The 22,619-nt window shown below is 46.4% G+C and overlaps 1 protein-coding gene and 26 non-coding genes across 27 annotated transcripts; all 27 read left to right on the top strand.

Moving 5' to 3' along the window:
• The first annotated feature begins 108 nt into the window (after window positions 1-108).
• Window positions 109-181, top strand: TRNAA-AGC (transfer RNA alanine (anticodon AGC)). The gene has a single exon. It is a non-coding gene; the product is annotated as a tRNA-Ala (tRNA).
• Window positions 182-630: 449 nt separating this feature from the next.
• TRNAA-AGC (transfer RNA alanine (anticodon AGC)) lies at window positions 631-703 on the top strand. Its single transcript has one exon. It is a non-coding gene; the product is annotated as a tRNA-Ala (tRNA).
• Window positions 704-890: 187 nt separating this feature from the next.
• Window positions 891-963, top strand: TRNAA-AGC (transfer RNA alanine (anticodon AGC)). Its single transcript has one exon. It is a non-coding gene; the product is annotated as a tRNA-Ala (tRNA).
• Window positions 964-2,454: 1,491 nt separating this feature from the next.
• TRNAA-AGC (transfer RNA alanine (anticodon AGC)) lies at window positions 2,455-2,527 on the top strand. Its single transcript has one exon. It is a non-coding gene; the product is annotated as a tRNA-Ala (tRNA).
• Window positions 2,528-2,716: 189 nt separating this feature from the next.
• TRNAA-AGC (transfer RNA alanine (anticodon AGC)) lies at window positions 2,717-2,790 on the top strand. The gene has a single exon. It is a non-coding gene; the product is annotated as a tRNA-Ala (tRNA).
• A 189-nt stretch (window positions 2,791-2,979) lies between these two features.
• Window positions 2,980-3,053, top strand: TRNAA-AGC (transfer RNA alanine (anticodon AGC)). The gene has a single exon. It is a non-coding gene; the product is annotated as a tRNA-Ala (tRNA).
• A 449-nt stretch (window positions 3,054-3,502) lies between these two features.
• TRNAA-AGC (transfer RNA alanine (anticodon AGC)) lies at window positions 3,503-3,575 on the top strand. The gene has a single exon. It is a non-coding gene; the product is annotated as a tRNA-Ala (tRNA).
• A 191-nt stretch (window positions 3,576-3,766) lies between these two features.
• On the top strand, window positions 3,767-3,839 carry TRNAA-AGC (transfer RNA alanine (anticodon AGC)). The gene has a single exon. It is a non-coding gene; the product is annotated as a tRNA-Ala (tRNA).
• A 918-nt stretch (window positions 3,840-4,757) lies between these two features.
• On the top strand, window positions 4,758-4,830 carry TRNAA-AGC (transfer RNA alanine (anticodon AGC)). Its single transcript has one exon. It is a non-coding gene; the product is annotated as a tRNA-Ala (tRNA).
• Window positions 4,831-5,018: 188 nt separating this feature from the next.
• Window positions 5,019-5,091, top strand: TRNAA-AGC (transfer RNA alanine (anticodon AGC)). The gene has a single exon. It is a non-coding gene; the product is annotated as a tRNA-Ala (tRNA).
• Window positions 5,092-5,541: 450 nt separating this feature from the next.
• Window positions 5,542-5,614, top strand: TRNAA-AGC (transfer RNA alanine (anticodon AGC)). The gene has a single exon. It is a non-coding gene; the product is annotated as a tRNA-Ala (tRNA).
• A 187-nt stretch (window positions 5,615-5,801) lies between these two features.
• TRNAA-AGC (transfer RNA alanine (anticodon AGC)) lies at window positions 5,802-5,874 on the top strand. Its single transcript has one exon. It is a non-coding gene; the product is annotated as a tRNA-Ala (tRNA).
• A 1,491-nt stretch (window positions 5,875-7,365) lies between these two features.
• On the top strand, window positions 7,366-7,438 carry TRNAA-AGC (transfer RNA alanine (anticodon AGC)). Its single transcript has one exon. It is a non-coding gene; the product is annotated as a tRNA-Ala (tRNA).
• Window positions 7,439-7,890: 452 nt separating this feature from the next.
• Window positions 7,891-7,964, top strand: TRNAA-AGC (transfer RNA alanine (anticodon AGC)). Its single transcript has one exon. It is a non-coding gene; the product is annotated as a tRNA-Ala (tRNA).
• Window positions 7,965-8,413: 449 nt separating this feature from the next.
• On the top strand, window positions 8,414-8,486 carry TRNAA-AGC (transfer RNA alanine (anticodon AGC)). Its single transcript has one exon. It is a non-coding gene; the product is annotated as a tRNA-Ala (tRNA).
• A 191-nt stretch (window positions 8,487-8,677) lies between these two features.
• On the top strand, window positions 8,678-8,750 carry TRNAA-AGC (transfer RNA alanine (anticodon AGC)). The gene has a single exon. It is a non-coding gene; the product is annotated as a tRNA-Ala (tRNA).
• A 918-nt stretch (window positions 8,751-9,668) lies between these two features.
• Window positions 9,669-9,741, top strand: TRNAA-AGC (transfer RNA alanine (anticodon AGC)). Its single transcript has one exon. It is a non-coding gene; the product is annotated as a tRNA-Ala (tRNA).
• A 1,191-nt stretch (window positions 9,742-10,932) lies between these two features.
• On the top strand, window positions 10,933-11,005 carry TRNAA-AGC (transfer RNA alanine (anticodon AGC)). Its single transcript has one exon. It is a non-coding gene; the product is annotated as a tRNA-Ala (tRNA).
• A 187-nt stretch (window positions 11,006-11,192) lies between these two features.
• Window positions 11,193-11,265, top strand: TRNAA-AGC (transfer RNA alanine (anticodon AGC)). Its single transcript has one exon. It is a non-coding gene; the product is annotated as a tRNA-Ala (tRNA).
• Window positions 11,266-12,236: 971 nt separating this feature from the next.
• Window positions 12,237-12,310, top strand: TRNAA-AGC (transfer RNA alanine (anticodon AGC)). The gene has a single exon. It is a non-coding gene; the product is annotated as a tRNA-Ala (tRNA).
• A 449-nt stretch (window positions 12,311-12,759) lies between these two features.
• Window positions 12,760-12,832, top strand: TRNAA-AGC (transfer RNA alanine (anticodon AGC)). Its single transcript has one exon. It is a non-coding gene; the product is annotated as a tRNA-Ala (tRNA).
• Window positions 12,833-13,019: 187 nt separating this feature from the next.
• TRNAA-AGC (transfer RNA alanine (anticodon AGC)) lies at window positions 13,020-13,092 on the top strand. Its single transcript has one exon. It is a non-coding gene; the product is annotated as a tRNA-Ala (tRNA).
• Window positions 13,093-14,626: 1,534 nt separating this feature from the next.
• Window positions 14,627-16,142, top strand: LOC142787117 (uncharacterized). Its single transcript, XM_075884724.1, has one exon. It carries the CDS (start codon window positions 14,637-14,639, stop codon window positions 15,900-15,902), a length of 1,266 nt encoding a protein of 421 aa, XP_075740839.1. The 5' UTR covers window positions 14,627-14,636; the 3' UTR covers window positions 15,903-16,142.
• A 3,749-nt stretch (window positions 16,143-19,891) lies between these two features.
• On the top strand, window positions 19,892-19,965 carry TRNAA-AGC (transfer RNA alanine (anticodon AGC)). Its single transcript has one exon. It is a non-coding gene; the product is annotated as a tRNA-Ala (tRNA).
• A 189-nt stretch (window positions 19,966-20,154) lies between these two features.
• TRNAA-AGC (transfer RNA alanine (anticodon AGC)) lies at window positions 20,155-20,228 on the top strand. The gene has a single exon. It is a non-coding gene; the product is annotated as a tRNA-Ala (tRNA).
• A 919-nt stretch (window positions 20,229-21,147) lies between these two features.
• TRNAA-AGC (transfer RNA alanine (anticodon AGC)) lies at window positions 21,148-21,220 on the top strand. Its single transcript has one exon. It is a non-coding gene; the product is annotated as a tRNA-Ala (tRNA).
• A 1,190-nt stretch (window positions 21,221-22,410) lies between these two features.
• On the top strand, window positions 22,411-22,483 carry TRNAA-AGC (transfer RNA alanine (anticodon AGC)). Its single transcript has one exon. It is a non-coding gene; the product is annotated as a tRNA-Ala (tRNA).
• Window positions 22,484-22,619: the final 136 nt, after the last annotated feature.

Genomic DNA, 22,619 nt, shown 5'->3' with positions numbered 1-22,619 from the left:
GTCGACGCGAGAAAACCAGTTCTCAGTTGACGTGGCTTTCCTCTTTCTCCAAAATATTCGTCACGTAATTACCGATCAGCTTGTGAGCATAAATACGGACTCTTCATCGGGGGTGTAGCTCAGATGGTAGAGCGCTCGCTTAGCATGCGAGAGGTACTGGGATCGATACCCAGCACCTCCAGTCCTTTTTTTTATTCATTGCTTTGGCAGGTCATGCTTCGCTTGTTTTATAAAACAAAACAGCGCGCGATACAAGCAGCCGTCGACGCGAGAAAACCAGTTCTCAGTTGACGCGGCTTTCCTCTTTCTCCAAAATATTCGTCACGTAATTACCGATCAGCTTGTGAGCATAACTATGGACTCTCCATCGGGGGTGTAGCTGACATGATAGAGCGCTCGCTTAGCACGCGAGAGTTACTGGGATCGATACCCAGCACCTCCAATCCTTTTTTTTATTTATTGCTTTGGCAGGTCATGTTTCGCTTGTTTTATAAAACAAAACAGCGCGCGATACAAGCAGCCGTCGACGCGAGAAAACCAGTTCTCAGTTGACGCGGCTTTCCTCTTTCTCCAAAATATTCGTCACGTAATTACCGATCAGCTTGTGAGCATAACTATTGACCCTCCATCGGGGGTGTAGCTCAGATGGTAGAGCGCTCGCTTAGCATGCGAGAGGTACTGGGATCGATACCCAGCACCTCCAGTCCTTTTTTTTATTCATTGCTTTGGCAGGTCATGTTTTGCTTGTTTTATAAAACAAAACAGCGCGAATTGCAAGCAGCCGTCAACGCGAGAAACCAGTTCTCAGTTGACGCGGCTTTCCTCTTTCTCCAAAATATTCGTCACGTAATTACCGATCAGCTTGTAAGCATAACTATTGACCCTCCATCGGGGGTGTAGCTCAGATGGTAGAGCGCTCGCTTAGCATGCGAGAGGTACTGGGATCGATACCCAGCACCTCCAGTCCTTTTTTTATTCATTGCTTTGGCAGGTCATGCTTCGCTTGTTTTATAAAACAAAACAGCGCGAGATACAAGCAGCCGTCGACGCGAGAAAACAAGTTCTCAGTTGACGCGGCTTTCCTCTTTCTCCAAAATATTCGTCACGTAATTACCGATCAGCTTGTGAGCATAACTATGGACTCTCCATCGGGGGTGTAGCTGAGATGATAGAGCGCTCGCTTAGCACGCGAGAGTTACTGGGATCGATACCCAGCACCTCCAATCCTTTTTTTTATTTATTGCTTTGGCAGGTCATGTTTCGCTTGTTTTATAAAACAAAACAGCGCGCGATACAAGCAGCCGTCGACGCGAGAAAACCAGTTCTCAGTTGACGCGGCTTTCCTCTTTCTGCAAAATATTCGTCACGTAATTACCGATCAGCTTGTGAGCATAACTATTGACCCTCCATCGGGGGTGTAGCTCAGATGGTAGAGCGCTCGCTTAGCATGCGAGAGTTACTGGCATCGATACCCAGCACCTCCAATCCTTTTTTTTATTCATTGCTTTGGCAGGTCATGTTTTGCTTGTTTTATAAAACAAAACAGCGCGAATTGCAAGCAGCCGTCAACGCGAGAAACCAGTTCTCAGTTGACGCGGCTTTCCTGTTTCTCCAAAATATTCGTCACGTAATTACCGATCAGCTTGTGAGCATAACTATGGACTCTCCATCGGGGGTGTAGCTGAGATGATAGAGCGCTCGCTTAGCACGCGAGAGTTACTGGGATCGATACCCAGCACCTCCAATCCTTTTTTTTATTCATTGCTTTGGCAGGTCATGTTTTGCTTGTTTTATAAAACAAAACAGCGCGCGATACAAGCAGCCGTCGATGCGAGAAAACCAGTTCTCAGTTGACGCGGCTTTCCTCTTTCTCCAAAATATTCGTCACGTAATTACCGATCGGCTTGTGAGCAAAACTACAGACTCTTCATCGAGGGTGTAGCTCAGATGGTAGAGCGCTCGATTAGCATGCGAGAGGTACTGGGATCGATACCCAGACCCTCCAGTTCTTTTTTTTATTCATTGCTTTGGCAGGTCATGTTTCGCTTGTTTTATAAAAGAAAACAGCGCGCGATACAAGCAGCCGTCGACGCGAGAAAACCAGTTCTCAGTTGACGCGGCTTTCCTCTTTCTCCAAAATATTCGTCACGCAATTACCGATCAGCTTGTGAGCATAAATACGGACTCTTCATCGGCGGTGTAGCTCAGATGGTAGAGCGCTCGCTTAGCATGCGAGAGGTACTGGAATCGATACCCAGCACCTCCAGTCCTTTTTTTTATTCATTGCTTTGGCAGGTCATGCTTCGCTTGTTTTATAAAACAAAACAGCGCGCGATACAAGCAGCCGTCGACGCGAGAAAACCAGTTCTCAGTTGACGCGGCTTTCCTCTTTCTCCAAAATATTCGTCACGTAATTACCGATCAGCTTGTGAGCATATCTACTGACTCTTCATCGGGGGTGTAGCTCAGATGGTAGAGCGCTCGCTTAGCATGCGAGAGGTACTGGGATCGATACCCAGCACCTCCAGTCCTTTTTTTTTATTCATTGCTTTGGCAGGTCATGTTTCGCTTGTTTTATAAAACAAAACAGCGCGCGTTACAAGCAGACGTCGACGCGAGAAAACCAGTTATCAGTTGACGTGGCTTTCCTCTTTCTCCAAAATATTTGTGACGTAATTACCGATCAGCTTGTGAGCATAACTATGGACTCTCCATCGGGGGTGTAGCTCAGATGGTAGAGTCGCTCGCTTAGCATGCGAGAGGTACTGGGATCGATACCCAGCACCTCCAATCCTTTTTTTTTATTCATTGCTTTGGCAGGTCATGTTTCGCTTGTTTTATAAAACAAAACAGCGCGCGTTACAAGCAGCCGTCGACGCGAGAAAACCAGTTCTCAGTTGACGTGGCTTTCCTCTTTCTCCAAAATGTTCGCTACGTAATTACCGATCAGCTTGTGAGCATAACTACGGACTCTTCATCGGGGGTGTAGCTCAGATGGTAGAGTCGCTCGCTTAGCATGCGAGAGGTACTGGGATCGATACCCAGCACCTCCAGTCCTTTTTTTTATTCATTGCTTTGGCAGGTCATGTTTCGCTTGTTTTATAAAACAAAACAGCGCGCGATACAAGCAGCCGTCGACGCGAGAAAACCAGTTCTCAGTTGACGCGGCTTTCTTCTTTCTCCAAAATACTCGTAACGTAATTACCGATGAGCTTGTGAGCATAACTATGGACTCTCCATCGGGGGTGTAGCTCAGATGATAGAGCGCTCGCTTAGCACGCGAGAGTTACTGGGATCAATACCCAGCACCTCCAATCCTTTTTTTTATTCATTGCTTTGGCAGGTCATAGTTCGCTTGTTTTATAAAACAAAACAGCGCGCGATACAAGCAGCCGTCGACGCGAGAAAACCAGTTCTCAGTTGACGCGGCTTTCCTCTTTCTCCAAAATATTCGTCACGTAATTACCGATCAGCTTGTGAGCATAAATATTGACCCTCTTTCGGGGGTGTAGCTAAGATGGTAGAGCGCTCGCTTAGCATGCGAGAGGTACTGGGATCGATACCCAGCACCTCCAGTCCTTTTCCTTTTTATTCATTGCTTTGGCAGGTCATGTTTTGCTTGTTTTATAAAACAAAACAGCGCGCAATACAAGCAGCCATCGATGCGAGAAAACCAGTTCTCAGTTGACGCGGCTTTCCTCTTTCTCCAAAATATTCGTCACGTAATTACCGATCAGCCCTTGAGCATAACTAAGGACTCTCCATCGGGGGTGTAGCTCAGATGGTAGAGCGCTCGCTTAGCATGCGAGAGGTACTGGGATCGATACCCAGCACCTCCAGTCCTTTTTTTTTATTCATTGCTTTGGCAGGTCATGTTTTGTTTGTTTTATAAAACAAAACAGCGCACGATACAAGCAGCCGTCGATGCGAGAAAACCAGTTCTCAGATGACGCGGCTTTCCTCTTTCTCCAAAATATTTGTCACGTAATTACCGATCAGCTTGTGAGCATAACTATTGACCCTCCATCGGGGGTGTAACTCAGATGGTAGAGCGCTCGCTTAGCATGCGAGAGTACCCAGCACCTCCAGTCCTTTTTTTTTATTCATTGCTTTGGCAGGTCATGTTTTGCTTGTTTTATAGAACAAAACAGCGCGCGATACAAGCAGCCGTCGATGCGAGAAAACCAGTTCTCAGTATACGCGGCTTTCCTCTTTCTCCAAAATATTCGTCACGTAATTACCGATCAGCTTGTGAGCATAACTAAGGACTCTCCATCGGGGGAGTAGCTCAGATGACCCAGCACCTCCAGTCCTTTTTTTTATTCATTGCTTTGGCAGGTCATGTTTCGCTTGTCTTATAAAACAAAACAGCGCGCGATACAAGCAGCCGTCGATGCGAGAAAACCAGTTCACAGTTGACGCGGCTTTCCTCTTTCTCCAAAATATTCGTCACGTAATTACCGATCAGCTTGTGAGCATAACTAAGGACTCTCCATCGGGGGTGTAGCTCAGATGGTAGAGCGCTCCCTTAGCATGTGAGAGGTAGTGGGATCAATACCCAGCACCTCCAGTCCTTTTTTTATTCATTGCTTTGGCAGGTCATGTTTCGCTTGTTTTATAAAACAAAACAGCGCGCGATACAAGCAGCCTTCGATGCGAGAAAACCAGTTCTCAGTTGACGCGGCTTTCCTCTTTCTCCAAAATATTCGTCACGTAATTACCGTTCGGCTTGTGAGCAAAACGAAGGAGTCTCCAACAGGGGTGTAGCTCAGATGGTAGAGCACTCGCTTAGCATGCGAGAGGTACTGGGATCGATACCCAGCACCTCCAGTCCTTTTTTTTATTCATTGCTTTGGCAGGTCATGTTTCGCTTGTGTTATAAAAGAAAACAGCGCGCGATACAAGCAGCCGTCGAGGCGAGAGAACCAGTTCTCAGTTGACGCGGCTTTCCTCTTTCTCTAAAATATAATTCACGTAATTACCGATCAGCTTGTGAGCATAACTATGGACTCTCCATCGGGGGTGTAGCTCAGATGGTAGTGCGCTCGCTTAGCATGCGAGAGGTACTGGGATCGATACCCAGCACCTCCAGTTCTTTTTTTTTATTCATTGCTTTGGCAGGTCATGTTTCGCTTGTTTTATAAAAGAAAACAGCGCGCGATAAAAGCAGCCGTCGACGCGAGAAAACCAGTTCTCAGTTGACGCGGCTTTCCTCTTTCTCCAAAATATTCGTCACGTAATTACCGATCAGCTTGTGAGCATAAATACGGACTCTTCATCGGGGGTGTAGCTGACATGATAGAGCGCTCGCTTAGCACGCGAGAGTTACTGGGATCGATACCCAGCACCTCCAATCCTTTTTTTTATTTATTGCTTTGGCAGGTCATGTTTCGCTTGTTTTATAAAACAAAACAGCGCGCGATACAAGCAGCCGTCGACGCGAGAAAACCAGTTCTCAGTTGACGCGGCTTTCCTCTTTCTCCAAAATATTCGTCACGTAATTACCGATCAGCTTGTGAGCATAACTATTGACCCTCCATCGGGGGTGTAGCTCAGATGGTAGAGCGCTCGCTTAGCATGCGAGAGGTACTGGGATCGATACCCAGCACCTCCAGTCCTTTTTTTTATTCATTGCTTTGGCAGGTCATGTTTTGCTTGTTTTATAAAACAAAACAGCGCGAATTGCAAGCAGCCGTCAACGCGAGAAACCAGTTCTCAGTTGACGCGGCTTTCCTCTTTCTCCAAAATATTCGTCACGTAATTACCGATCAGCTTGTAAGCATAACTATTGACCCTCCATCGGGGGTGTAGCTCAGATGGTAGAGCGCTCGCTTAGCATGCGAGAGGTACTGGGATCGATACCCAGCACCTCCAGTCCTTTTTTTATTCATTGCTTTGGCAGGTCATGCTTCGCTTGTTTTATAAAACAAAACAGCGCGAGATACAAGCAGCCGTCGACGCGAGAAAACCAGTTCTCAGTTGACGCGGCTTTCCTCTTTCTCCAAAATATTCGTCACGTAATTACCGATCAGCTTGTGAGCATAACTATGGACTCTCCATCGGGGGTGTAGCTGAGATGATAGAGCGCTCGCTTAGCACGCGAGAGTTACTGGGATCGATACCCAGCACCTCCAATCCTTTTTTTTATTTATTGCTTTGGCAGGTCATGTTTCGCTTGTTTTATAAAACAAAACAGCGCGCGATACAAGCAGCCGTCGACGCGAGAAAACCAGTTCTCAGTTGACGCGGCTTTCCTCTTTCTGCAAAATATTCGTCACGTAATTACCGATCAGCTTGTGAGCATAACTATTGACCCTCCATCGGGGGTGTAGCTCAGATGGTAGAGCGCTCGCTTAGCATGCGAGAGTTACTGGCATCGATACCCAGCACCTCCAATCCTTTTTTTTATTCATTGCTTTGGCAGGTCATGTTTTGCTTGTTTTATAAAACAAAACAGCGCGAATTGCAAGCAGCCGTCAACGCGAGAAACCAGTTCTCAGTTGACGCGGCTTTCCTGTTTCTCCAAAATATTCGTCACGTAATTACCGATCAGCTTGTGAGCATAACTATGGACTCTCCATCGGGGGTGTAGCTGAGATGATAGAGCGCTCGCTTAGCACGCGAGAGTTACTGGGATCGATACCCAGCACCTCCAATCCTTTTTTTTATTCATTGCTTTGGCAGGTCATGTTTTGCTTGTTTTATAAAACAAAACAGCGCGCGATACAAGCAGCCGTCGATGCGAGAAAACCAGTTCTCAGTTGACGCGGCTTTCCTCTTTCTCCAAAATATTCGTCACGTAATTACCGATCGGCTTGTGAGCAAAACTACGGACTCTTCATCGAGGGTGTAGCTCAGATGGTAGAGCGCTCGCTTAGCATGCGAGAGGTACTGGGATCGATACCCAGACCCTCCAGTTCTTTTTTTTATTCATTGCTTTGGCAGGTCATGTTTCGCTTGTTTTATAAAAGAAAACAGCGCGCGATACAAGCAGCCGTCGACGCGAGAAAACCAGTTCTCAGTTGACGCGGCTTTCCTCTTTCTCCAAAATATTCGTCACGCAATTACCGATCAGCTTGTGAGCATAAATACGGACTCTTCATCGGCGGTGTAGCTCAGATGGTAGAGCGCTCGCTTAGCATGCGAGAGGTACTGGAATCGATACCCAGCACCTCCAGTCCTTTTTTTTATTCATTGCTTTGGCAGGTCATGCTTCGCTTGTTTTATAAAACAAAACAGCGCGCGATACAAGCAGCCGTCGACGCGAGAAAACCAGTTCTCAGTTGACGCGGCTTTCCTCTTTCTCCAAAATATTCGTCACGTAATTACCGATCAGCTTGTGAGCATATCTACTGACTCTTCATCGGGGGTGTAGCTCAGATGGTAGAGCGCTCGCTTAGCATGCGAGAGGTACTGGGATCGATACCCAGCACCTCCAGTCCTTTTTTTTTATTCATTGCTTTGGCAGGTCATGTTTCGCTTGTTTTATAAAACAAAACAGCGCGCGTTACAAGCAGACGTCGACGCGAGAAAACCAGTTATCAGTTGACGTGGCTTTCCTCTTTCTCCAAAATATTTGTGACGTAATTACCGATCAGCTTGTGAGCATAACTATGGACTCTCCATCGGGGGTGTAGCTCAGATGGTAGAGTCGCTCGCTTAGCATGCGAGAGGTACTGGGATCGATACCCAGCACCTCGAATCCTTTTTTTTTATTCATTGCTTTGGCAGGTCATGTTTCGCTTGTTTTATAAAACAAAACAGCGCGCGTTACAAGCAGCCGTCGACGCGAGAAAACCAGTTCTCAGTTGACGTGGCTTTCCTCTTTCTCCAAAATGTTCGCTACGTAATTACCGATCAGCTTGTGAGCATAACTACGGACTCTTCATCGGGGGTGTAGCTCAGATGGTAGAGTCGCTCGCTTAGCATGCGAGAGGTACTGGGATCGATACCCAGCACCTCCAGTCCTTTTTTTTATTCATTGCTTTGGCAGGTCATGTTTCGCTTGTTTTATAAAACAAAACAGCGCGCGATACAAGCAGCCGTCGACGCGAGAAAACCAGTTCTCAGTTGACGCGGCTTTCTTCTTTCTCCAAAATACTCGTAACGTAATTACCGATGAGCTTGTGAGCATAACTATGGACTCTCCATCGGGGGTGTAGCTCAGATGATAGAGCGCTCGCTTAGCACGCGAGAGTTACTGGGATCAATACCCAGCACCTCCAATCCTTTTTTTTATTCATTGCTTTGGCAGGTCATAGTTCGCTTGTTTTATAAAACAAAACAGCGCGCGATACAAGCAGCCGTCGACGCGAGAAAACCAGTTCTCAGTTGAAGCGGCTTTCCTCTTTCTCCAAAATATTCGTCACGTAATTACCGATCAGCTTGTGAGCATAAATATTGACCCTCTTTCGGGGGTGTAGCTAAGATGGTAGAGCGCTCGCTTAGCATGCGAGAGGTACTGGGATCGATACCCAGCACCTCCAGTCCTTTTCCTTTTTATTCATTGCTTTGGCAGGTCATGTTTTGCTTGTTTTATAAAACAAAACAGCGCGCAATACAAGCAGCCATCGATGCGAGAAAACCAGTTCTCAGTTGACGCGGCTTTCCTCTTTCTCCAAAATATTCGTCACGTAATTACCGATCAGCCCTTGAGCATAACTAAGGACTCTCCATCGGGGGTGTAGCTCAGATGGTAGAGCGCTCGCTTAGCATGCGAGAGGTACTGGGATCGATACCCAGCACCTCCAGTCCTTTTTTTTTATTCATTGCTTTGGCAGGTCATGTTTTGTTTGTTTTATAAAACAAAACAGCGCGCGATACAAGCAGCCGTCGATGCGAGAAAACCAGTTCTCAGATGACGCGGCTTTCCTCTTTCTCCAAAATATTTGTCACGTAATTACCGATCAGCTTGTGAGCATAACTATTGACCCTCCATCGGGGGTGTAACTCAGATGGTAGAGCGCTCGCTTAGCATGCGAGAGTACCCAGCACCTCCAGTCCTTTTTTTTTATTCATTGCTTTGGCAGGTCATGTTTTGCTTGTTTTATAGAACAAAACAGCGCGCGATACAAGCAGCCGTCGATGCGAGAAAACCAGTTCTCAGTATACGCGGCTTTCCTCTTTCTCCAAAATATTCGTCACGTAATTACCGATCAGCTTGTGAGCATAACTAAGGACTCTCCATCGGGGGAGTAGCTCAGATGACCCAGCACCTCCAGTCCTTTTTTTTATTCATTGCTTTGGCAGGTCATGTTTCGCTTGTCTTATAAAACAAAACAGCGCGCGATACAAGCAGCCGTCGATGCGAGAAAACCAGTTCACAGTTGACGCGGCTTTCCTCTTTCTCCAAAATATTCGTCACGTAATTACCGATCAGCTTGTGAGCATAACTAAGGACTCTCCATCGGGGGTGTAGCTCAGATGGTAGAGCGCTCCCTTAGCATGTGAGAGGTAGTGGGATCAATACCCAGCACCTCCAGTCCTTTTTTTATTCATTGCTTTGGCAGGTCATGTTTCGCTTGTTTTATAAAAGAAAACAGCGCGCGATACAAGCAGCCGCCGACGCGAGAAAACCAGTTCTCACTTGACGCGGCTTTCCTCTTTCTCCAAAATATTCGTCACGTAATTACCGATCAGCTTGTGAGCATAACTACTGACTCTTCATCGGGGGTGTAGCTCAGATGGTAGAGCGCTCGCTTAGCATGCGAGAGGTACTGGGATCGATACCCAGCACCTCCAGTCCTTTTTTTTTATTCATTGCTTTGGCAGGTCATGTTTCACTTGTTTTGTAAAACAAAACAGCGCGCGATACAAGCAGCCGTCGACGCGAGAAAACCAGTTCTCAGTTGACGCGGCTTTCCTCTTTCTCCAAAATATTCCTCACGTTATTACCGATCAGCTTGTGAGCATAACTATGGACTCTCCATCGGGAGTGTAGCTCAGATGATAGAGCGCTCGCTTAGCATGCGAGAGTTACTGGGATCGATACTCAGCACCTCCAATTCTTTTTTTATTAATTGCTTTGGCAGGACATGTTTCGCTTGTTTTATAAAACAAAACAGCGCGCGATACAAGCAGCCGTTGACGCGAGAAAACTAGATCTCAGTTGACGCGGCTTTCCTCTTTCTCCAAAATATTCGTCACGTAATTACCGATCAGCTTGTGAGCATAACTAAGGACTCTCCATCGGGGGTGTAGCTCAGATGACCCAGCACCTCCAGTCCTTTTTTTTATTCATTGCTTTGGCAGGTCATGTTTCGCTTGTCTTATAAAACAAAACAGCGCGCGATACAAGCAGCCGTCGATGCGAGAAAACCAGTTCTCAGTTGACGCGGCTTTCCTCTTTCTCCAAAATATTCGTCACGTAATTACCGATCAGCTTGTGAGCATAACTAAGGACTCTCCATCGGGGGTGTAGCTCAGATGGTAGAGCGCTCCCTTAGCATGCGAGAGGTAGTGGGATCAATACCCAGCACCTCCAGTCCTTTTTTTATTCATTGCTTTGGCAGGTCATGTTTCGCTTGTTTTATAAAACAAAACAGCGCGCGATACAAGCAGCCGTCGACGCGAGAAAACCAGTTCTCAGTTGACGCGGCTTTCCTCTTTCTCCAAAATATTCGTCACGTAATTCCCGATCAGCTTGTGAGCATAACTATGGACTCACCATCGGGGGTGTAGCTCAGATGGTAGTGCGCTCGCTTAGCATGCTAGAGGTACTGGGATCGATACCCAGCACCTCCAGTTATTTTTTTTTATTCATTGCTTTGGCAGGTCATGTTTCGCTTGTTTTATAAAAGAAAACAGCGCACGATACAAGCAGCCGTCGACGCGAGAAAACCAGTTCTCAGTTGACGCGGCTTTCCTCTTTCTCCAAAATATTCGTCACGTAATTACCGATCAGCTTGTGAGCATAACTATTGACCCTCCATCGGGGGTGTAGCTCAGATGGTAGAGCGCTCGCTTAGCATGCGAGAGGTACTGGGATCGATACCCAGCACCTCCAGTCCTTTTTTTTATTCATTGCTTTGGCAGGTCATGTTTTGCTTGTTTTATAAAACAAAACAGCGCGAATTGCAAGCAGCCGTCAACGCGAGAAACCAGTTCTCAGTTGACGCGGCTTTCCTCTTTCTCCAAAATATTCGTCACGTAATTACCGATCAGCTTGTAAGCATAACTATTGACCCTCCATCGGGGGTGTAGCTCAGATGGTAGAGCGCTCGCTTAGCATGCGAGAGGTACTGGGATCGATACCCAGCACCTCCAGTCCTTTTTTTATTCATTGCTTTGGCAGGTCATGCTTCGCTTGTTTTATAAAACAAAACAGCGCGAGATACAAGCAGCCGTCGACGCGAGAAAACCAGTTCTCAGTTGACGCGGCTTTCCTCTTTCTCCAAAATATTCGTCACGTAATTACCGATCAGCTTGTGATCATAACTATGGACTCTCCATCGGGGGTGTAGCTGAGATGATAGAGCGCTCGCTTAGCACGCGAGAGTTACTGGGATCGATACCCAGCACCTCCAATCCTTTTTTTTATTTATTGATTTGGCAGGTCATGTTTCGCTTGTTTTATAAAACAAAACAGCGCGCGATACAAGCAGCCGTCGACGCGAGAAAACCAGTTCTCAGTTGACGCGGCTTTCCTCTTTCTGCAAAATATTCGTCACGTAATTACCGATCAGCTTGTGAGCATAACTATTGACCCTCCATCGGGGGTGTAGCTCAGATGGTAGAGCGCTCGCTTAGCATGCGAGAGTTACTGGCATCGATACCCAGCACCTCCAATCCTTTTTTTTATTCATTGCTTTGGCAGGTCATGTTTTGCTTGTTTTATAAAACAAAACAGCGCGAATTGCAAGCAGCCGTCAACGCGAGAAACCAGTTCTCAGTTGACGCGGCTTTCCTGTTTCTCCAAAATATTCGTCACGTAATTACCGATCAGCTTGTGAGCATAACTATGGACTCTCCATCGGGGGTGTAGCTGAGATGATAGAGCGCTCGCTTAGCACGCGAGAGTTACTGGGATCGATACCCAGCACCTCCAGTCCTTTTCCTTTTTATTCATTGCTTTGGCAGGTCATGTTTTGCTTGTTTTATAAAACAAAACAGCGCGAATTGCAAGCAGCCGTCAACGCGAGAAACCAGTTCTCAGTTGACGTGGCTTTCCTCTTTCTCCAAAATGTTCGCTACTTAATTACCGATCAGCTTGTGAGCATAACTACGGACTCTTCATCGGGGGTGTAGCTCAGATGGTAGAGTCGCTCGCTTAGCATGCGAGAGGTACTGGGATCGATACCCAGCACCTCCAGTCCTTTTTTTTATTCATTGCTTTGGCAGGTCATGTTTCGCTTGTTTTATAAAACAAAACAGCGCGCGATACAAGCAGCCGTCGACGCGAGAAAACCAGTTCTCAGTTGACGCGGCTTTCTTCTTTCTCCAAAATATTCGTCACGTAATTACCGATGAGCTTGTGAGCATAACTATGGACTCTCCATCGGGGGTGTAGCTCAGATGATAGAGCGCTCGCTTAGCACGCGAGAGTTACTGGGATCAATACCCAGCACCTCCAATCCTTTTTTTTATTCATTGCTTTGGCAGGTCATAGTTCGCTTGTTTTATAAAACAAAACAGCGCACGATACAAGCAGCCGTCGACGCGAGAAAACCAGTTCTCAGTTGACGCGGCTTTCCTCTTTCTCCAAAATATTCGTCACGTAATTACCGATCAGCTTGTGAGCATAACTATTGACCCTCCATCGGGGGTGTAGCTCAGATGGTAGAGCGCTCGCTTAGCATGCGAGAGGTACTGGGATCGATACCCAGCACCTCCAGTCCTTTTTTTTATTCATTGCTTTGGCAGGTCATGTTTTGCTTGTTTTATAAAACAAAACAGCGCGAATTGCAAGCAGCCGTCAACGCGAGAAACCAGTTCTCAGTTGACGCGGCTTTCCTCTTTCTCCAAAATATTCGTCACGTAATTACCGATCAGCTTGTAAGCATAACTATTGACCCTCCATCGGGGGTGTAGCTCAGATGGTAGAGCGCTCGCTTAGCATGCGAGAGGTACTGGGATCGATACCCAGCACCTCCAGTCCTTTTTTTATTCATTGCTTTGGCAGGTCATGCTTCGCTTGTTTTATAAAACAAAACAGCGCGAGATACAAGCAGCCGTCGACGCGAGAAAACCAGTTCTCAGTTGACGCGGCTTTCCTCTTTCTCCAAAATATTCGTCACGTAATTACCGATCAGCTTGTGATCATAACTATGGACTCTCCATCGGGGGTGTAGCTGAGATGATAGAGCGCTCGCTTAGCACGCGAGAGTTACTGGGATCGATACCCAGCACCTCCAATCCTTTTTTTTATTTATTGATTTGGCAGGTCATGTTTCGCTTGTTTTATAAAACAAAACAGCGCGCGATACAAGCAGCCGTCGACGCGAGAAAACCAGTTCTCAGTTGACGCGGCTTTCCTCTTTCTGCAAAATATTCGTCACGTAATTACCGATCAGCTTGTGAGCATAACTATTGACCCTCCATCGGGGGTGTAGCTCAGATGGTAGAGCGCTCGCTTAGCATGCGAGAGTTACTGGCATCGATACCCAGCACCTCCAATCCTTTTTTTTATTCATTGCTTTGGCAGGTCATGTTTTGCTTGTTTTATAAAACAAAACAGCGCGAATTGCAAGCAGCCGTCAACGCGAGAAACCAGTTCTCAGTTGACGCGGCTTTCCTGTTTCTCCAAAATATTCGTCACGTAATTACCGATCAGCTCGTGAGCATAACTATGGACTCTCCATCGGGGGTGTAGCTGAGATGATAGAGCGCTCGCTTAGCACGCGAGAGTTACTGGGATCGATACCCAGCACCTCCAATCCTTTTTTTTATTCATTGCTTTGGCAGGTCATGTTTTGCTTGTTTTATAAAACAAAACAGCGCGCGATACAAGCAGCCGTCGATGCGAGAAAACCAGTTCTCAGTTGACGCGGCTTTCCTCTTTCTCCAAAATATTTGTCACGTAATTACCGATCGGCTTGTGAGCAAAACTACAGACTCTTCATCGAGGGTGTAGCTCAGATGGTAGAGCGCTCGCTTAGCATGCGAGAGGTACTGGGATCGATACCCAGACCCTCCAGTTCTTTTTTTTATTCATTGCTTTGGCAGGTCATGTTTCGCTTGTTTTATAAAAGAAAACAGCGCGCGATACAAGCAGCCGTCGACGCGAGAAAACCAGTTCTCAGTTGACGCGGCTTTCCTCTTTCTCCAAAATATTCGTCACGTAATTACCGATCAGCTTGTGAGCATAAATACGGACTCTTCATCGGCGGTGTAGCTCAGATGGTAGAGCGCTCGCTTAGCATGCGAGAGGTACTGGAATCGATACCCAGCACCTCCAGCCCTTTTTTTTATTCATTGCTTTGGCAGGTCATGCTTCGCTTGTTTTATAAAACAAAACAGCGCGCGATACAAGCAGCCGTCGACGCGAGAAAACCAGTTCTCAGTTGACGCGGCTTTCCTCTTTCTCCAAAATATTCGTCACGTAATTACCGATCAGCTTGTGAGCATATCTACTGACTCTTCATCGGGGGTGTAGCTCAGATGCACTTCCGGTCACCGTAGTGTACGGACGTGGCGGCATGAGCTCCGGCGATATCGGAGCGGCATCAACGGCCCAGCTCGGTCGTGGTACCAGGAACATGGACGAATCGTCACAGGATTATCAGATTATTTTGCCCCGACTGCCATCAAATGATTCAACGCTGCATACTGTCTTTTTGCACGCCGATATCAAGGCGCGGCCGTATCGCGTTGAGGATTTCAGGGACGCTCTTATTCGTTTGGCTTTGCTTCCCGAGGTTGTTGCCTTGGGGGCGTACCAAATGAATCATGTTTGGGCCATCACTTTCAAGGACGAGGAGGGCAAGAAGAGAATACTCGCTGCTGGGGACATTGTGGTGAAGAACCAGCGCTGTATCACTATCGACCCTAACCACCAGGATACGAAGCTGAAGATACACTGGCTATTGTTTAACGTTCCTGACGACGAGGTGAGGGCAGCGTTGGCTCCTTATGGCAAGGTGAACGAAATAGTGCGAGAGCGCTGGCGCGTGTATGGATGCACGGACAAAGGCTCTTCGACGCGAGTGGTGAGCATCAGGCTCAAAGCTGGCCTCACGGTGGATGACCTCCCACATCAGTTGCGGATTGCCGGAGACCTCACGCTAGTTGTCGTCGCGGGAAGAGCACCGCTATGCCTGCGTTGCCGCGGAACAGGTCATATTAGGAGGGATTGCCGAGCCCCGCGTTGTACAGTGTGTCGGCGTTTTGGGCATAATGAGAGCGGCTGTATGAGAACATATGCAAGTGTAGCAGGGCCCGCGGGGGGCGAAGAACTTTCCGAGCATCACATGGACGAGGCTGAAGCAGAAGAGCTGATAGGGGCGCGTCGGGAGGAACCGAAACCCAAGTTGACGCCCCTTACGCCACGCCCCACAGGTGCTGAGACGACGCTTAACAAAGACAAGGGTTCTACAAAAGACGTGCAATCCACGAGGAACACACAAGATATAACGGCGCTTGCAGCACAGGAAGAAATGTCGGAAAACATGGACACGTCAAATACATGTAAAAGGCCCAGGGAAGACGCGGAAGGCGAGAAGGCTGCTACAACGAAAGAAGTGGAACAACCACCGGCCAAGGCGATGAACGTGCGCCGTAGACCGGCACCTAACATCCTCAGCGAACGTCGAATAGCCGAGAACCTCCCACCAACCCAGGTGCAACAGACACAACCGCCGCAGCAGCAACCAGTGCCGAATCAGCAGACATTGCATCAGCGACTGACAGATCATCAACAGAAGGGGCCTTCAGCGGGGCCCCCTGCAGATCAAAAGCCCCCGTAAGGTGGGGGTCTGGATTAAGTGACACAAGTATTGACCCGGCGGAAGCACCAACAAATGGAGCGCAGTGGTGAAGTGTGCATAATGTGCTGCGTGAAACGTGCGCGGCGCTCTACTTTTGTGATCAAAAGAAAGGGGACCTATCAGACCATATCGAACCTTGGACCTGATGGTGATAAAGGAGCATCAGAGGTGAGAACCATGTGGCCGGGACGGCCATTCACGTCCTAATGGCTATGAGCGTCGAAGCAGAATTGAGAGTTGCGACCCTCAATGTCAGGGGACTTGCCGCTCGACGAAGGCAGTATCAATTAAGTCGTTTGATGCTTGAACGTGATCTCGATGTTATTGCCATTCAGGAAACAAAAGTTGAAGGGCAAGATCAGACTGACCGAATGGTGTCCCCTTTTAGAGCCCGGTATGATGTGTGTGTGTCTCATGCCGTTGGAATGTCGGCGGGTTGTGCACTGTTCCTTAAAAATTCTATTGGTATAGTTGAGGAGACTGTAACTGTGTCTAGTACTGGGAGATTCATAGTTTGCGATTTTACATATAATAATAAAAAATGGCGAGTTGTCTGTGTTTACGCACCGAACAAAGAAGTTGAACGTAAATTATTGTTTGAGAATTTACAGACTTTTCTTAGCTGTGGCAGGATTGTCATTATGCTCGGCGACTTTAATTGTGTTTGCAACCCTCAGGACAGAGCAAAAAAAGCAGCCATAAAAGACCAAAGTGCAGCGCTACTCTGCACTATTGTACAAGATTGTCATCTCGAAGATGTTGGTGATGTGCTCTCTGCAGAAGAGCACTTTACACACTTTCAGAACGAAAGCCATGCGAGGCTAGACAGAGCCTATGTGTCAGTAGAGTTAATGCGAGTATGTTCGAATTATGAAGTAAAAAGTGTGTCTTTCAGTGACCACAGTTTAGTAATGTTCGCTATAGGGTATAAAAAGAAGAAGACACGCTTTAACTGGGACGTGTGGAAATTAAACGACTTATTATTAGAAGATGAATTGTTCGTTGAAGCTGTGCAGGATTCCATTAACAAAATGTTAGCTGAGCCTCAAGCGAACGTGATTGAAGCCTGGGAGCGTTTTAAGGAGGTAACAAAGATGAAAGCCATAGAAAGATCCGGTGTGTTACATAGAGCCAAAAAGGAAAAAGAAAAAGATTTGCAATGTCAGTTAGACTTTGCATTGAGTCTAGAAAGTAAAATGCCAGGAAAGTACACAAAAGAAATAAGGCAGTTAAAAAACCAATTGGAGGCAATTGACATTGAAAAATATAGAGGTGCGGTGATAAGGGCACGTGCAGAAAAATTATCTCTCGGCGAAACACCAACAAAGCGTGCACTTGGGGATGAAAAAAGATACGCCAAGCGAAATGAAATCAAAGCGATTGCAACTGATAGCGGTATTGTACGTGAAGCGACAGCAATTGAGCAAGTATTTGTTGAATATTTCCGAGGCTTACTTGGCCGAAAAGTGAAGGCAGAGGAAGGGTTTGAGGATCAGTTTCTGCATTTGATACCAAAGCTCTCTGATAACGAGAGAGAGCAGCTGGAGATAGCGATTGAAGTGTCCGAAATAGAAAAGGCTATTGACGACCTAGCGGCTGGCAAGGCACCGGGACCTGATGGATTTGGTGCCTCATTGTACAAGACTTTTAAAGGTGTTATTTCTGTTGCCTTACATCGTGTCTTCACGGAGGCTATAAGATTAAAGGTTCTGCCCGGCTCATTTAAAAAGACGCACGTAATACTCATACCGAAAACTGACGACCCCAAAAAATTATTGTCCGTCAAGTCGTACCGACCAATCAGTTTAGCCAACACAGACTATAAAGTGTTTATGAAGGTTCTTGCAGGCAGGTTGCAAAGGATGATGAAAATACTAGTTGGACCACACCAGACTTGTGGTATAAAAGGACGCACAATAAATACAAATGTTCATGTAGCGAGAAGCGTGCTGGAGAGTTGCGATGTGTTTGGTAGCAAGGTTGCAATGTTGCAATTAGATCTGGAAAAAGCCTTTGACCGTGTAAATCATGATATCCTTTTTTTGATACTAGAATATGTTAATGTAGGGTCTGTCATTTTGGAAGGGGTAAAAATGGCCTATAGAGAGTGCTTTACGAGTCTTGTAATTAATGGGCGACTTACTGAAAGCTTTCAAGTGACAAACGGTGTGCGGCAAGGTGATCCCATTTCGGCTTTATTATTTGCAATATATATGGAACCTTTCTGCATGAAGATTATTAGCAATGAAACAATAAAAGGGTATCAGCTAATGAACAGTGAAGTTAAAATGCTAACATATGCCGACGATATTGCCGTGTTTTGTAGCGATAAGGAAAGTGTCAGTGAAGTGATACGTCATGTGGCCTATTTTTGCAAGATGACAGGCAGTGCAGTAAACTGGGACAAATGCCTAGGCTTGTGGCATGGTTCTTGGGAGACCACCCCACAAAACTTTGCAAATATGAACTGGTCACTTGTACCGACGAAGTATCTCGGAGTACCCCTCCAGCATTACAAAAACACGGATGATTACTGGAAAGAGATATGTGAGAGCACTCGTGAGAAGACAAGAAACTGGGGTGGTAGGGAACTTTCTATGTTTTCTAGAGCGACTGCATGCAATTGGTTCATTGTTTGCAAAGTATGGTATGTTCTGCAGTTCATATTTATGTCAAGAGCAAATGTGCAGAAATTGCATCGAGTCTTAGCTGTGTTTGTTTGGGGGTCGGTTTGGGAGCGTACGAGTCGAACAAACTTATTTCATTCACTAAGAAATGGTGGTTTAGGATTGGCTCACCTCTTCCTCAAGCAAATTGTGTCTAGATATATTTTTTTACGCGACCAATGTAACCCGTTTGTGAGAACATTTCTACAAATTGTACTTTCTAATAAGATTCCTGATTATGTGGTATCAAGTATGTCTGTGAAATGTAACCTACGTGGATATTTAAGAGAAGTTATAATGGCATATGAAATACTGAAAGTGAGATTTTCAATGGAATATTTATCTGTTGTAAAGAGAAAACGTCTTTACAGAGATTTACGTGACGTAATGCTGCCTCAGCCTATCTACAGATCAGTATACCAGGTTGGTGCTGAACGGGACGTATTGAAGAGAGTGAAAATGATGACCGTACGCGCAAGTGCAAAGACATTTTTTTTTCAGCTGCACAGCGGAACATTGCCCGTAAAACCATGGTTGCAAGAAAAGGGTTTCTTTGTTCCGTGGTCGATGGACTGCCTTATCTGTAAGAAACCCGAGACTGTCAACCACATTTTTCTTGATTGCTGGGATGCTGTTTTTCTGTGGGACATTCTGCAGCGTACCTTGAAAAAGGACTTGCCTATCACACCACACGGTATTAGATTCTTGGCTGTAGAAAATGAGGATGGTGTGCCTTATGATATGTTTATGTTGCTTGTGCTTCACAGCGTGTGGCGAACTAGAATGGCAGTAAGACACGTAGATAAAGATGCCCGATGTGCGCATGAATACTTCACGGAAAGTATTGTATACATAAGAGACGTGTTATCTTCCAGAGAAGAAAGACCTGAATGGGTGTCGTTGTTGAATGTGTTGGCTACAATGAAGCAGTTTTAAATGAAACCAGTCACAGCCAGGCTGGTGTTTTTTTAAACTTGTTTAAAAGTGATCGTAAATTGTATTTCTTTTGTGCGAAGCCGGCAATAAAGAAAAAAAAAAAAAGGGGTGTAGCTCAGATGGTGGAGCGCTCGCTTAGCATGCGAGAGGTACTGGGATCGATACCCAGCACCTCCAGTCCTTTTTTTTTATTCATTGCTTTGGCAGGTCATGTTTCGCTTGTTTTATAAAACAAAACAGCGCGCGTTACAAGCAGACGTCGACGCGAGAAAACCAGTTATCAGTTGACGTGGTTTTCCTCTTTCTCCAAAATATTTGTGACGTAATTACCGATCAGCTTGTGAGCATAACTATGGACTCTCCATCGGGGGTGTAGCTCAGATGGTAGAGTCGCTCGCTTAGCATGCGAGAGGTACTGGGATCGATACCCAGCACCTCCAATCCTTTTTTTTTATTCATTGCTTTGGCAGGTCATGTTTCGCTTGTTTTATAAAACAAAACAGCGCGCGTTACAAGCAGCCGTCGACGCGAGAAAACCAGTTCTCAGTTGACGTGGCTTTCCTCTTTCTCCAAAATGTTCGCTACGTAATTACCGATCAGCTTGTGAGCATAACTACGGACTCTTCATCGGGGGTGTAGCTCAGATGGTAGAGTCGCTCGCTTAGCATGCGAGAGGTACTGGGATCGATACCCAGCACCTCCAGTCCTTTTTTTTATTCATTGCTTTGGCAGGTCATGTTTCGCTTGTTTTATAAAACAAAACAGCGCGCAATACAAGCAGCCATCGATGCGAGAAAACCAGTTCTCAGTTGACGCGGCTTTCCTCTTTCTCCAAAATATTCGTCACGTAATTACCGATCAGCCCTTGAGCATAACTAAGGACTCTCCATCGGGGGTGTAGCTCAGATGGTAGAGCGCTCGCTTAGCATGCGAGAGGTACTGAAATCGATACCCAGCACCTCCAGTCCTTTTTTTTTATTCATTGCTTTGGCAGGTCATGTTTTGCTTGTTTTATAAAACAAAACAGCGCGCGATACAAGCAGCCGTCGATGCGAGAAAACCAGTTCTCAGATGACGCGGCTTTCCTCTTTCTCCAAAATATTCGTCACGTAATTACCGATCAGCTTGTGAGCATAACTATTGACCCTCCATCGGGGGTGTAACTCAGATGGTAGAGCGCTCGCTTAGCATGCGAGAGTACCCAGCACCTCCAGTCCTTTTTTTTTATTCATTGCTTTGGCAGGTCATGTTTTGCTTGTTTTATAGAACAAAACAGCGCGCGATACAAGCAGCCGTCGATGCGAGAAAACCAGTTCTCAGTATACGCGGCTTTCCTCTTTCTCCAAAATATTCGTCACGTAATTACCGATCAGCTTGTGAGCATAACTAAGGACTCTCCATCGGGGGAGTAGCTCAGATGACCCAGCACCTCCAGTCCTTTTTTTTATTCATTGCTTTGGCAGGTCATGTTTCGCTTGTCTTATAAAACAAAACAGCGCGCGATACAAGCAGCCGTCGATGCGAGAAAACCAGTTCTCAGTTGACGCGGCTTTCCTCTTTCTCCAAAATATTCCTCACGTTATTACCGATCAGCTTGTGAGCATAACTATGGACTCTCCATCGGGAGTGTAGCTCAGATGGTAGAGCGCTCGCTTAGCATGCGAGAGGTACTGGGATCGATACCCAGCACCTCCAGTCCTTTTTTTTATTCATTGCTTTGGCAGGTCATGTTTCACTTGTTTTGTAAAACAAAACAGCGCGCGATACAAGCAGCCGTCGACGCGAGAAAACCAGTTCTCAGTTGACGCGGCTTTCCTCTTTCTCCAAAATATTCCTCACGTTATTACCGATCAGCTTGTGAGCATAACTATGGACTCTCCATCGGGAGTGTAGCTCAGATGATAGAGCGCTCGCTTAGCATGCGAGAGTTACTGGGATCGATACTCAGCACCTCCAATTCTTTTTTTATTAATTGCTTTGGCAGGACATGTTTCGCTTGTTTTATAAAACAAAACAGCGCGCGATACAAGCAGCCGTTGACGCGAGAAAACTAGTTCTCAGTTGACGCGGCTTTCCTCTTTCTCCAAAATATTCGTCACGTAATTACCGATCAGCTTGTGAGCATAACTAAGGACTCTCCATCGGGGGTGTAGCTCAGATGACCCAGCACCTCCAGTCCTTTTTTTTATTCATTGCTTTGGCAGGTCATGTTTCGCTTGTCTTATAAAACAAAACAGCGCGCGATACAAGCAGCCGTCGATGCGAGAAAACCAGTTCTCAGTTGACGCGGCTTTCCTCTTTCTCCAAAATATTCGTCACGTAATTACCGATCAGCTTGTGAGCATAACTAAGGACTCTCCATCGGGGGTGTAGCTCAGATGGTAGAGTGCTCCCTTAGCATGCGAGAGGTAGTGGGATCAATACCCAGCACCTCCAGTCCTTTTTTTATTCATTGCTTTGGCAGGTCATGTTTCGCTTGTTTTATAAAACAAAACAGCGCGCGATACAAGCAGCCGTCGACGCGAGAAAACCAGTTCTCAGTTGACGCGGCTTTCCTCTTTCTCCAAAATATTCGTCACGTAATTCCCGATCAGCTTGTGAGCATAACTATGGACTCTCCATCGGGGGTGTAGCTCAGATGGTAGTGCGCTCGCTTAGCATGCTAGAGGTACTTGCATCGATACCCAGCACCTCCAGTTATTTTTTTTTATTCATTGCTTTGGCAGGTCATGTTTCGCTTGTTTTATAAAAGAAAACAGCGCACGATACAAGCAGCCGTCGACGCGAGAAAACCAGTTCTCAGTTGACGCGGCTTTCCTCTTTCTCCAAAATATTCGTCACGTAATTACCGATCAGCTTGTGAGCATAAATACGGACTCTTCATCGGGGGTGTTGCTCAGATGGTAGAGCGCTCGCTTAGCATGCGAGAGGTACTGGGATCGATACCCAGCACCTCCAGTCCTTTTTTTTATTCATTGCTTTGGCAGGTCATGCTTCGCTTGTTTTATAAAACAAAACAGCGCGCGATACAAGGAGCCGTCGACGCGAGAAAACCAGTTCTCAGTTGACGCGGCTTTCCTCTTTCTCCAAAATA

The sequence above is a fragment of the Rhipicephalus microplus genome, unplaced genomic scaffold (genome assembly GCF_043290135.1).
Source record: "Rhipicephalus microplus isolate Deutch F79 unplaced genomic scaffold, USDA_Rmic scaffold_45, whole genome shotgun sequence".
NCBI classification, from domain to species: Eukaryota; Metazoa; Arthropoda; class Arachnida; order Ixodida; family Ixodidae; genus Rhipicephalus; species Rhipicephalus microplus.
The sequence above is the reverse complement of the archived record's forward strand: the minus strand, read 5'-3'. Positions and strand labels throughout refer to the sequence as shown.

Bases quoted from the DNA above. Each gene is read 5' to 3' on its own strand.
- LOC142787117 (XM_075884724.1), top strand. From the start codon at position 14,637: ATGAGCTCCGGCGATATCGGAGCGGCATCAACGGCCCAGCTCGGTCGT.